Source organism: Euleptes europaea, chromosome 1 (assembly GCF_029931775.1).
Source record: "Euleptes europaea isolate rEulEur1 chromosome 1, rEulEur1.hap1, whole genome shotgun sequence".
Lineage (NCBI taxonomy): Eukaryota > Metazoa > Chordata > Lepidosauria > Squamata > Sphaerodactylidae > Euleptes > Euleptes europaea.
The window spans coordinates 174,609,545-174,623,094 of NC_079312.1; the positions used below are offsets into that span (position 1 = coordinate 174,609,545).

General features: G+C 49.5%; 1 protein-coding gene across 2 annotated transcripts in view; it reads left to right on the top strand.

Annotated features, from left to right (window-relative positions):
* Nucleotides 1-12,986: 12,986 nt before the first annotated feature.
* The window catches only part of SYN1 (synapsin I), a 295,573-nt gene continuing 295,009 nt past the window's right edge, over nt 12,987-13,550 (top strand). For both annotated transcript variants that reach the window (XM_056867284.1, XM_056867285.1), the window contains exon 1: nt 12,987-13,360. In XM_056867284.1, the coding sequence (XP_056723262.1) occupies nt 12,987-13,360 (374 nt within the window). The remainder of the gene's footprint in view (nt 13,361-13,550) is intronic.

Genomic DNA, 13,550 nt, shown 5'->3' on the forward strand with positions numbered 1-13,550 from the left:
TTCCAAGTGTGGTCTCACCAGAGATTTGTACAAGGGCAGTATGATATCAGCAGTTTTATTCTCTATTCCTCGTCAAATTATGGCCAGCATGGAATTTGCCAGAGATCAATTCCCCTGGAGAAAATGGCCGCTCTATGGCACTGTAGTGTACCCCACTGAAGTCCCTCCCCTCTTCAAAACCTGCCCTCCTCAGGCTCCACCCCCAAAGTCTCCCGTATTTCCCAACCTGGAGCTGGCAACCGTGGTGGAAAGAAGGCATCTCAGAGATGTGGTGTGCATTTAGAAGGGGAAAGGGAGCCGACAAAAACTTCACGCCAAACCTGCAAGATTCTCTGATCTGTACATTTCTCCTCTGTTTGTATCAGTATATTGTTGGCGTGGCTTGTGTGCGGTTTACATTTTGATAGCCGTTTCAAAACGTTATGTTGCACAATTTATTGTAAAAAGGGAACCTCAAACATTTGTATTGATGGTATTTACTTCACTTATATCACACTTTCCCCCGCAAGGGGACTCAAAGAGGCTTACAACATTCTCCCCTTCTCCTTGCTATCCTCACAACAATCTTGCGAGGTGGGCATGAAATAAATAAGGAGTCTTAAATGGGGATAAGTGAAGGATCCAGAGTGAAGGTGTGGGAGAAAGGGCCATGTGGGAGAAGGTCATCTTACAGACAGGGGCGCGATCAAAGAATTGCAAAATGAAATCAGAAAGGTTCTGGAATAAGAGTCGTCCTGTATAATCATGGTGGTGCTGGAGAATCAGCGTCATGGGCAGATATTCATGGGTCAGAAGTTAGGAGCGACGGACTCTCATCTGGAGAACCAGGTTTGATTCCCCACTCCTCCACATGAGCGGCAGACGCATATCTGGTGAACCGGGTTGGTTTCCCCACTCCTCCACATGAAGCCAGCTGGGTGACCTTGGGCTAGTCACAAGCTCTCTTAGAGCTCTCTGAGCCCCACCTACCTCACAAGGTGTCACTTATGGGAAGAAGAAGGGAAGGCAATTGTAAGCTGGTTTGATTCTCCTTAAAAAGGTAGAGAAAGTCGGCGTATAAAACCCAACTCTTCTCCTTCTTCTAAATTTTAGGAGAACGGTTTGGATGTTTTTGGGATCCTGGGCAAAGGAGTCGATGTGAGCCTGTGGGAATGGTTTGGGTGTGGGGACTCTTCAGGTGAGAGCAGGTGATAATAAAAGCTGGCTGAATGTTCTCCGGAAGCTTAAGGGACAAAAATATTTGGGTGACACCAAGTGTAAATAATAGAGTTTGGCAAAAAACACACACAAAAAAACACAACAACAACAACCAACAGCAACCCAACAACTTAGCACTTACGTAGCATTCGTACCATATCTAAGACATTATCTTGGAATCCTTTCAACAGCCTTGTAAGGGAGGCCAGCATTGCTACCTGGTAGGGCTGTCAGGTCCCTCTTTGCAACCGCGGGAGGTTTTTTGGGCAGAGCCTGAGGAGGGCGGGGTTTGGGGAGGGGAGGGACTTCAATGTCATAGAGTCCAAATGCCAAAGCGGCCATTTTCTCCAGGGGAACTGATCTCTATCGGCTGGAGATCCATTGTAGTAGCAGGAGTTATTGAGCAATAGGATTGAGACATTTTGGCCATAGTGGCTGCAAATTGAGTATAACAGTACCTGAGGTGCCGGCAATCCTAAGAGTTGGGAACCCCGAGGAATCCTGAAAGGATCTGGGAACTAGGGTTGCCAGGTCCCTCTTAGCCATCAGCGGGAGGTTTTGGGGGTGGAGCCTGAGGAAGGCGTGGCTTGGGGAGGGACTTAAATGCCATAGAGTCCAATTGCCAAAGCGGCCATTTTTCTCCTGGTGAACTGATCTCTATCGGCTGGAGATCAGTTGTAATAGCAGGAGATCTCCTACTACTACCTGGCCGTTGGCAACCCTGATTGCTACACTTTGTATCTTACCCCTTGTGGGAAGTAATATGTATCCAGCACTCTGAGAATTTGTTAAGATGTGAAATTATAAGAGGAATTCCATTGAAGGACTGTTGAAGAATTGATATTTAAAGAATTTGAAACAGCCGTATCCTCTTGTGAACTTTTCTCATTGAGAACTGGGGTTCTCCAACACAAGCCTGCATACTTTTCTCCTATCACCTTATTGGTGTCTTGTTGTTACATTGTATGTCTCACTTGTTCTTGGATTTGTTGTATGTTGTATATGTTATATAGCTGCATTAGGATTTTGATGTATTAGGTTAAACATAGTAGCATATAAATCTATTTTTGCACTTTGATTGGATTTCGCTCCTGTACTGATTACCTGGAGGCTGGCAACCCTACTGGGAACTCATAGGGTTAAAGGCTGTGGCCCGACCCAGATCTGGCGTGAGGGGAGCCACGCGCCAAGTAGCTGGGGGCGCGTGTCAGGGCTGGCTCCCCCCACGCCCCCGAGAAGCAGTCAAGCCACATTCCAGAGCCTTCCCCCACCCAAACCGCCCAAGGGAAGGAAGATCGCTGACAAGAAAGGAGCTGGCAGGCCTGGGTTGGGCTCACAGGCCCGCCTCGCCCTGCTCCTGGCACGCCCCGTCCTGCCCCAGAGGCAGCTGTTTTGAAAAAGGAGGGGAGTCGAGTGGGTGAGGAGTCTGGGAGTCTGGACTTCAGTGTGGACTGAGAATGGGGCCCGGCAAGTTAAAGCACAGACTCAGGCTGGCAGGCAAGATTTCCAGACTTGCCCAATTCTGCCCTGAAGGCGAACGTTCATAGATTTTTCTTAATCCGGTTTCCTTCCACGTGCATAAGAGTGTTCCTTCTTGGAACAAAACTTCCCTCTAACCATGTATGAAGAGCATCAGACAAGATTGAGGCAGGATTGCATGCTCACAAACATGAATGGCCTACAGGTCAGCAATTAAGCACACCTGCTTGTTCCTGCAGAGCAAGGTTGCCAATTTTTTTGTTTTGTTAAACTGGGCCCTGCTCCTGTGCTTCTGGCAGCCAACTGGTTTGCAGCAGTATTCCAGGTGATAATGTTTATCTTCTAGTCCAATCCCCTGCACAATGCAGGAAATTCTGAACTATCTCCCCCCCCACACACACCCCTCTCATCATTTGCCTAAGGTCATAGAATCAGCATTGCTGACAGATGGCCATCTAACCTCTTCTTAAAAACCTCCAGGGAAGGAGAGCTCACCACCTCCCGAGGAAGCCTATTCCACCGAGGAACTGCTCTAACTGTTAGGAAACTCTTCCTTTCTTTTAAAAGAAAGAAATATCTCTTTCCCTTCTTTGAATGAACTTTCCCCCTCCTCTGAGGGAAGCGTTCCTGATGGTATGAACCCTGTGTGGAGACGGTGGCATCTTTGCATAGCAGCTGATGTAGGGAGGGGCTCCCGAAGAATCTGGCGAGGTCTCTGGGTGTCTGGCCCATGAGTTCATGGCGGGCATGTAGCGACCTGCCGGGAGTGTGCCGTCGTGGTCTGCGTTGGGGCTTGCCTTGGATCAGCCCAGGTGAGTCTACGGCAGGTGCTAGAGGCAAGCTGTAGCTGAATCAAAAGAGAAGAAGGGCCTAAAAGGTCTTTTATGCATGGCTGTTTCACTTGCCGTCCCCCCTCCGACGACTTCGGGTCTTTGGTAGGATTACGCATGCCGTTTCCAACCGTCAGAGGTCGCCTCGCTCTCCCCCTGCGTTTTGCCCACGTTTTCAGGGACGTGTTTTATCTTGAATTTGAAAAGGTGGGCAAAACTTGGGGAAAGGCAGGGGGAGAGCGAGGTGACTAAGTGAGCCAAAAGTTCTGGCAGGGTTAGTCTTTTTGTTAGTCTTTAAGGTGCTACTGGACTCTTGCTCTTTTCTAGCCAGCGTGGTTAAGAGCAGTGGTTTGGAGCTGTGGACTCTAATCTGGAAAACCGGGTTCGATTCCCCACTCCTCCACATGCGTGCCGGAGGCTAATCTGGCGAACTGGGCTGGTTTCTGCACTCCTACATGTGAAGCCAGCTGTGTGACCTTGGGCAAGTCACAGCTCTCTTAGAGCTCTCTCAGCCCCACCTACCTCACTGGGTGTCTGTTGTGGGGAAGGGAAGGTGATTGTAAGCCCATTTGATTCTCCCTTAAGTGCTGGAGAAAGTCGGCATATAAAAACCAATGTACCCATCCCCCCCTTGTTACAAAAGCACCAACATTCTGGAAAAGGGACTCCAGCAAAATGGCCTTTTAGTTCTGGGAATGGTATGGCATTCAATCTGGCAGCCAAAAATATATTACAGTATCTGAAAATAGTCAGAGATTTGATGTATGCCGGGAGGGTTGGTCTCTAAGGTGCTATTGGACTTGGCTCTAGCTGTTCTTTGCAGGGGTGCAACCCCGTCCAGGACAGGCTGATTCCTCATTCTTTAGTTAGCTACAACTCCTCGGTTTTGTCTGGATTGAGTTTCAGTTTGTTGCCCCTCTTCTTGCCCACTACTGTCCCTAGGCCCCTGCTTGGGACATCTACTGCCTAACCTGACACTGTAGAAATGGAGTAGAGAAGGTATGTCATAGAAATAGAATCAGAGAGTTGGAAGGGGCCATATAGGCCATCTAATACAACTCCCTGCTTAATGCAGTAGAGCATCCCTGACATGTGTTTGTCCAGCCTCTGCTTAAAGACTGCCAGTGAGGGGGAGCTCACCACCTCCCTAGGTAGCTGATTCCACTGTCGAACAGCTCTTACTATACAAAAAAAAAATCCCAGTATCCAGCTGGTATCTTCCTACCTGCAATTTAAACACATTATTGTGAGTCCTCTGCTGTCTCCCTGCCCTCCTCTAAGTGATAGCCCTTCAAATACTTACAGAGAGCAATCATGTCCCCCTGCAACCTCCTTTTCTCAGTGCCCTGAGAACCAGCATGGTGTAGTGATTAAGAGCTGTTGTTTGGAGCAAAGGACTCTGATCTGGAGAACCAGGCTTGATTCCCCTCTCCTCCACATGAGCAGCAGAGGCTATTCTGGTGAACTGGATTTGTTTCCCCACTCCTACACTTGAAGCCAGCTGGGTAACCTTCGGCTAGTCACAGTTCTCTCAGAGCTCTCTCAGCCCCACCTACCTCAAAGGGTGTCTGTTATGGGGAGGGTAAGGTGATTGTAAGCCAGTTTGATTCTTCCTTAAGTGGTAGAGAAAGTCAGCATATAAAAACCAACTCTTCTTCTTCCTCTCAGTATACTGTTGACTCTTTATTACAGATCTCTGGCCTCCCCCAGTTCATTCAGACAGACACATGAACACATGAAGCTACCTTATACTGAAACAGACTCTTGGTCCATCAAGGTCAGTCTCTGCTCAGACAGGCAGCGGCTCTCCAGGGTCTCGGGCAGAGAAAGGTCTTTCACATCACCTACTCGCCTAGTCCCTTTAACTGGAGATGCCGGGGATTGAACCTGGGACCTTCTGCATGCCAAGCAGATGCTCTTACTATTGAGCCACAGCCCTTCCCCAAGACGTTAAGAAAAATTGTTGCCACAATGAATGACAGGGTACCAAAAACTGGGGAGCTATCTGAAGGCCATTGGGGGCTTGTAGAAAGGGCAAAAAAAGGATAAAAATGGGATAGTGGTGGAAGGTGTTCTAAGAACCACCTCAAAAATATCAAATATGGCGAATATATAGCAGGTCAAATCACCACCTCTTTTTGATTTTTGTAAGGCTCATGGGTCTTTGATGGTGACTTAACTGACAACCTTCCTCAGGTGAGGTTTTCTCAATTGGGTGGGAAGGGGCTGTGGCTCAGTGGTAGAGCATCTGCTTGGCATGCAGAAGGTCCCAGGATCAATCCCCGGCATCTCCAGTTAAAAGGACTGGGCAAGTAGGTGATGTGAAAGACCTCTGCCTGAGACCATGGAGAGCCGCTGCCGGTCTGAGTAGACAATACTGACTTTGATGGACCAAGGATCTGATTCAGTATAAGGCAGCTTCATGTGTTGATGTATTCACTGCACCTGTTGAATTTCTGCCTCTGAGACAGGCGCAAATCCTGCCAAACAAACGTGGCAGTTGTAACAGCGGAGGGGGTACCTGGAGGAGATAGAAGAGCTTGGACATAATATCTGTTTTTGACCCTCCGAGGGACTTGGAGAAAGTTGGAGTGAAGTTGTCAGTGGGGTATTTCTCCTTGCCCCTTTCTGGATGGAACGTTTGGCTAGGGCAACAGTGCCACCTAGTGGCACACAGCTGCTCCATCGATCTACCCTCTCATTCTGCGCTCCCTTATCCCCCCAGCCATCTCCTTAGGGACTGGCATAGCCCAGCATCTCTCTTTCGCCACTGGCCTCCCTTTTCAGCACCACCCCGCTCCCCGCATTGCCCGGAGAATGGGATTTCTAGGTTCCTTTCGTCCGGTTGTCATGGTGATGCCTGAGCAGAAAATCCTCTCCGCGCTCCATCCTTCTCCGCCCCCGCAGCAGCATCCCTCAGAGTTTCTGCGGCAACATGCTGAGCCGTGTCCCTTAATGCCCTTAATGGCAAGATGCGAGGGGGGTAATGCAGGGAAATGTGGGCACCCGCAGAAACAAAACCGTGTGAACACACGGGCATCCGCGGGCACACTGGGGCAATTCTGTACGGTCACACATCTGTAGTAAACATTCGACCCAAACACACAGAATAGTCTCCGAAATGCCCTGTCATGCATACAAATGCGCGCTTCAATTATAGATGCTGTCGGTCAAAGTCGCCGCACACATGTGGCTGTTCACACGAGCTTGCCTATCCAAATGTTGATGTACTCATACTGGCTTAATATACCTGGCTCAATACACCTGGGCAACATCAGCAGGCATGCAGAGGTGTGTGTACATACATACGCCGGCGACCATTTGGAACGAGGAGTCGGACGGAACATTGCGCACACAACACAATAGGGTTTCCACTCTCCTCCCTCTTCTCAAAGCCACAGAATTCGGTTCAGCATGACTTTTTTCACAGCATGATGAGGTGTAATTTAAAACGCAGCCAGGCCCAGCAGACACACAACCAGCCGAGTGTGTTATTAACACCTTAAGAGCTCCTGGCAGGTCTGGAAGTGAGACGTGCAATTACAGCATTTAGGAAGAGGGAGGGGGGAATGCGAGAACAGGAGCGCGTTCCCACAGGACCAGTGGGAGATGCAGTTGAATTTACTGTCAACATGCTCTTTCTTTCTGGCACAAAGTGGCAGCAGGCTCAGACGCTTAGCGACCTAGGCTTTGCTTTAGGGGGGGAAAAAACCACGTCCATATCAAAATTCGTCAAGAAGAAGAAGAAGAAGAAGAAGAAGAAGAAGAAGAAGAAGAAGAAGAGTTGGTTTTTGTATGCCGACTTTCTCTACCACTTCAGGAAGAATCAAACCTGCTTACAATCACCTTCCCTTCCCCTCCCCACAACAGACACCCTGTGAGGTAGGTGGGGCTGAGAGAGTGTGACTAGCCCAATGTCATCCAGTAGGCTTCGTGTGGAGGAGTGAGGAAGCCAACCCGGTTCACCAGATTAGCGTCCGCCGCTCATGTGGAGGAGTGGGGAATCAAACCTGGTTCTCCAGATCAGAGTCCAGTCCACCGCTCCACCTCTCTTAGCCACTGCACCACACTGGCTAAGAGAACATCATGCAGAAATTAATCCTCCCCACAAGAAGAACGTACATCCTCCCCATGCTTGCAACCAACCCAGAAATGGGCCAATCAGGATATGGGGTGGGGGAGCGACCTGAAGAGAACTCAGCCTTGGGTTCGAGAAGGTGGAGGCCGAACTTATGTCTGTTCTAGTTTTTGCAGCATGCTTCTGCAGTAGAAAAGAGATTAAAGAAAATGTTGTCTTCCCCCTCCACCAATGATTTTGGCACAGGGTTTTCAATACTTGTGGTTTTAACTTCTGTCTGGTGTGTCTGAGCTATGCTTCTGCTGTTCTGTGAACTGTGGGAAACAGAATTGATCAGGAGAGGCATTTCTATGAAGGGAATAAGGCAGTTGTATAACGCAGTGAGGACGCTCTGATAAAGGGAATGGGATTGTAACTATCTCCACTGTTTATTGTAGGTATTATCTTGTTCTTACTGCATCATTTCATACATTTGTAATTTCCATTTTTTTTGCATGATTTATGATGTATCATGTGTGATACTTTTTTTTTTTTTGCAGTGTTTCTAATTTTCGTCATCCTAGTCCTGTTGCAGTGTTGGTTGGATATCTCGTGCTTTTTGACTGCATTGTCTTTCACTGTGTAATCCGTCTTGAGTCTCAGCAAGAAAGGCAGGCTATGAATAAATACATAAACAATGAGATGAATCACCATGACCTGATGGATGCATGTATAATCTTATGCAGATCTTGTGCACGTAGCCCATCAACAACAATATCAATTTAATGAAGGATGTCTTTGGGTGACATAACCCCAGAGGATCTATAAAGAAGAAGAAGAAGAAGAAGAGTTGGTTTTTATATGCCAACTTTTTCTACCACTTAAGGCAGAATCAACCTGGCTTACAATCACCTTCCCTTCCCCTCCCCACAATAGACACCCTGTGAGGTAGGTGGGGCTGAGAAATCTCTAAGAGAGCTGTGACTAGCCCAATATCACCCAGCTGGCTTCATGTGTAGGAATGGGGAAACAAATCCAGTTCACCAGATTAGCCTCCGCCGCTCATGTGGAGGAGTGGGGAATCGAACTCGGTTCTCCACCATGGCTCCAAATCACTGCTCTTAACCACTACACCACACTGGTGCTCTTAACCACTATACCAAGCTGGAATCCAGGAGATTTACACTCATGGCAAGGGCTAACGCAGTCAATGCTCCCTTTGTTGCACCTAGGATCAAAGTGTGATAAGGATTTAGTTACTGCAAAGGCGCCACGCTTGAGGTTCACTTGCAGAGGTACACTTGAGGCTCCAATGCAAGGATCTCCTAGAAATCCATTCAGGCAATTACTTCTACCCCCTTGAAACTTGCAAACTTACATGGTCTGGGATGATCGTATCTGTGGGACCGTCTCTCCTGGTATACCCTCCAGAGAGCTTTACGCTCCACTAATAATAAATTGCTAGTGGTCCCTGGCCCAAAGAGTGTCCGGAGGTCCTCAACCACAGCCAGGGCCTTTTCTGCCCTGGCCCTGGCCTGGTAGAACTCCATTTCTAATGAGACTAGGGCCCTTCAGTATCTTCAAGATTTCTGCAGCGCCTGTAAAATGGAGATATCCCACCAGGTCTACAGTTGAGGACAGCAACAGTTTATTAGGGAAGGTGATTGTAAGCCAGTTTGAGTCTCTCTTAAGTGGTAGAGAAAGTCGGCATATAAAAACCAACTCTTGAACACATGAACACATGAAGCTGCCTTATACAGAATGAGACCCTTGGTCCATCTAAGTCAGTATTGTCTACTCAGACCGGCAGCAGCTCTCAAGGGTCTCAGGCAGAGGTCTTTTATAAGAACATAAGAAAGGCCCTGCTGGATCAGACCAAGGCCCATCAAGTCCAGCAGTCTGTTCACACAGTAGCCAACCAGGTGCCTCTAGGAAGCCACTAACAAGACGAGTGCAGCAGCACCATCCTGCCTGTGTCCCTCTGCACCCAAAATAATAGGCATGCTCCTCTGATACTAGAGAGAATAGGTATGCAGCATGACTAATATCCATTCTAACTAACAGCCATGAATACCCCTCTCCTCCATGAATATGTCCCTCCAGCTTTAGCAGATGACCCCGTGTTCTAGTATTATGGGAGAGGGAGAAAAACTTCTCCCTGTCCACTCTCTCCAAACCATGCATAATTTTATAGACTTCTATCATGTCTCCCCTCAGCCGCCTTCTATCCAAGCTAAACAGCCCTAAGCGTTTTAACCACTCCCCATAGGACAGTTGCTCTAGTCCCGTAATCATTTTGGTTGCTCTTTTCTGCACCTTCTCAAGCTCTGTAATATCCTTTTTTAGGTGTGGTGAGCAGAACTGTACACAGTGTTCCAAGTGTGGTCTCACCATATATTTGTACAAGGGCAGTATGATATCAGCAGTTTTATTCTCTATTCCTTGTCTAGTTATAGCCAGCATGGAATTTGCCTTTTTTACAGCAGCTGCACACTGGGTTGACATCTTCATTGAGCTATCCACTACCACCCCAAGATCCCTTTCTTGGTCTGTCGCTGCCAGCACAGATCCCATCAGTGTATATGTGAAGTTGGGATTTTTTGTCTCAATATGCATCACTTTACACTTACTCATATTGAATCTCATTTGCCATTTTAATGCCCATTCTTCCAGTATTCAGAGATCCTTCTGGAGCTCTTCACAGTCCGATTTTGTTTTAACCACCCTAAATAATGTGGTGTCATCTGCAAACTTGGCTACTTCACTGTTTAACCCCAGCTCCAGGTCATTGATGAACAGGTTGAAAAGCACCGGTCCCAACACAGATCCCTGAGGCACCCTACTGCTCACATCCTGCCATCGTGAGAACTGATCATTGATTTCTACTTTCTGCTTCCTATTTTTCAGACAGCTCTCAATCCATAAGAGGACTTGTCCTCTTATCCCGTGACTATGAATTTGCTTAGCAGTCTTTGGTGGGGGACTTTGTCAAAAGCTTTTTGGAAATCTAAATACACAATACCCACAGGCTCATTCCTGTCCACATGCTTATTGACACTTTCAAAAAACTCTAATAGGTTAGTGAGACAGGACCTACCCTTACAGAAGCCATGTTGGGTTTTGCCCAGCAGACCTTGCCCTTCTATATGCTTGACAATTCTATCTTTAATAATGCTTTCCAGTAATTTACCCGGAACAGACGTTAAGCTAACTGGCCTGTAATTTCCTGGGTCCCCCTGGAACCTTTTTTTATAAATGGGTGTTACACTGGCCATTCTCCAGTCCTCTGGTACAGAGGCTGATCGAAGGGACATATTACATATCTTTGTTAGAAGTTCAGCAATTTCCCATTTGAGTTCTTGAAGAACTCTAGGATGAATACTGTCTGGTCCCTGTGGGATTAGGGACCCTTTCAAATGGGTGTATTGAGGGGTAGAAGGGGGAGTGAGATGAAAAACAGGGTTGAATCAGCACCAAGGACAAAGGCACCAACACTTTCAGCACCATGGACAGTGCAATACTCCGGGATGGCATTCAGGCAGCCAGGAGGAAGGGAAAGAATCTCAGAAGACTGAGCCAGTCACTACTGACTGAGCCCCTGGAATTTTTGTACATGGATTTTCTGGGAGTACATGGGTGGGTGCATGTTTGCCTGCCTACACACACACACACACACACACACACACACACACACACACACACACACACACACACAAATATGCTATGTCTTTTGTTTTTCCCTTTTGCTTTACCACTAATGCCTTCTTTTCGGACTCCCCTGTTATTTTACCCATACATATGCTTTCCAATTTATTGGAAGGCTTTAAGAGGGGAGTAGACATGTTCACGGAGGAGGGGGCCTATTCAGGGCTACTAGTCCAAATAGATACTAGTCGTGATGCATACCTATTCTCTCCAGCGTCAGATGAGCATGCCTATTCTATTAGGTGCTGTGGAACACAGGCAGGATGGTGCTGCTGCAGTCGTCTTGCTTGTGGGCTTCCTGGAGGCACCTGGTTGGCCACTGTGGGAACAGACTCCTTGGTCTGATCCAGCGTGGCTGTTCTCATGTTCTTATGTTCATTATTTCCCACCCTGCTTCTCTTCACTCTGAGGAGAGGGAGGAATGTGCATGCCCCTCTTGGGTCTCCATTAGTCAGTTGCAACTTGACAGCACTTGACACAGACAGATAAAATGTCATTCTATGAAGCAGGAAAGCCTTTGTTTTCTTTCTGAGAACCCTTCTTTTTAGCCATTCTGAGCTCTGGATTCTCCCTCCCTGCCATGCACTGGGATCAATTGGTTTGTTGACACTCTATCCCTCAGTCCCATTAAAGGCCAAACAAGAAAGGCTGAGGATGACGCTTGGAAACTGTGCGCACCTCCCAAGGGTGGCCTGGGCCTCCTTTGGAGAGCCACTGATATATGCTACAGTGCACTGGAGCAAGCTTTTCCCGTGAAATAGAAACCATATATGGAATTTCTTGCCCTTTGGCTCCATGAATTCACAACATCCCCAGCTATGGGAAGCAGGACTTCAATATCAGCATCATGGGCAGCCGCGGCACCCCTGGGTTTCCAGGGAGAGAACACCATCGCCCGCATCCTCCGCATCCTCCCGTTTCTGCCCTTGCATCTCTCTGCTGCTGGGTACCGGACTGTACCATTCTCCCCTGCCAGAGAGGGGGCGGGGATACGGACGCCCGGCCCCTCCCGGCGGTTCGTGGCGCAGCCCCGGATTGCTTCTGCAGAGGGAAGGGACCAACCACCGCAGCGGCAGAGGGGGGAGGGCAGGGCTTTCGGAGAGTCCAAACAGGGGGAGGGATTAACTGGCAGGGCTGGCGGTCGCAGAAGGCTCCGCACTTGGGAGGAGCCGGGTAGGGCTGCCTTTTCCCCCTATAGAGCTTCCTCCCCTCCCCAAAGCTCAGGGGCACTCGCCCCCACCCTTTCCCTACAGAGTCTCCCCATAGGAGACAAGGAGCGGATTTCTGCCAGAGGGGGAAGAGGGTGAGAGCCAGAAATCTGCCCAGGACCCTTCCCCCGTTAGAGATCCCATTCTGCAAACCCTTGAAGAAGAAGAGAGGGTACTTGCTCTGCTCGCCAGGGAGGATCCGCTGGCGAGCAGCCGATTCCAGCTGCAGGCGGCCCCTCCCTGCCAGACCTTGAGAGATCCCTCCAAGGCGGGCGGACCGGATCCTCGCCTCTGAAGGAGAAGCGGCTTGGAGGGCGACCTCTTCTAGAGAAGACCTTCCTCGGGAGACCAGCTACAGGCGAGCCACCTGGTGGGGGGCGAGGAGCCCACCTGGAAGACGTCGATTCTCCCCTCCCCCCCCCAGGAAGGACCCATCCCTCCAGCGACGCCCCCCAGAAAAGGGCCCCCCATCAGGAGTCCCTGAAGCCTTCCCCAGCAGCCCCCCCCAAGATGAATTACCTCCGCCGGCGACTCTCGGACAGCAACTTCATGGCCAACCTGCCCAACGGCTACATGACCGACCTGCAGCGCCCGCAGCCCCCGCCGCCGCCCCCCAGCGCCACCTCCCCCTCCTCCGGCAGCATCTCCCCCGCCGAGAGGCCCCCCGCCGCCCCCAGCCCCGGGGCCGGAGGCGGCGGCGGAGGGGGAGGAGGGGGCAGCGGCGGGGCCGGGGGCTTCTTCTCCTCCCTCTCCAACGCTGTCAAGCAGACCACCGCCGCTGCCGCCGCCACCTTCAGTGAGCAGGTGGGCGGCGTGGCTGGAGCAGGAGGGTCCTCGGCGAGGGCCAAAGTGCTGCTGGTGGTCGACGAGCCCGGGACGGACTGGTAAGGAGGGGCGCACGGGAGCCGGAGGTCAGACACCCACCCGTCCATATATGCCTCCCTCCCTCCCTCCATCTATCCATCCATCGGTCCATCCATCGGTCCATCTATCCGTCTTTCTTTCTTTCTTTTCTTTCTTTCTTTCTTTCTTTCTTTCTTTCTTCTTTCTTCTTTCTTTCTTTCTTTCTTTCTT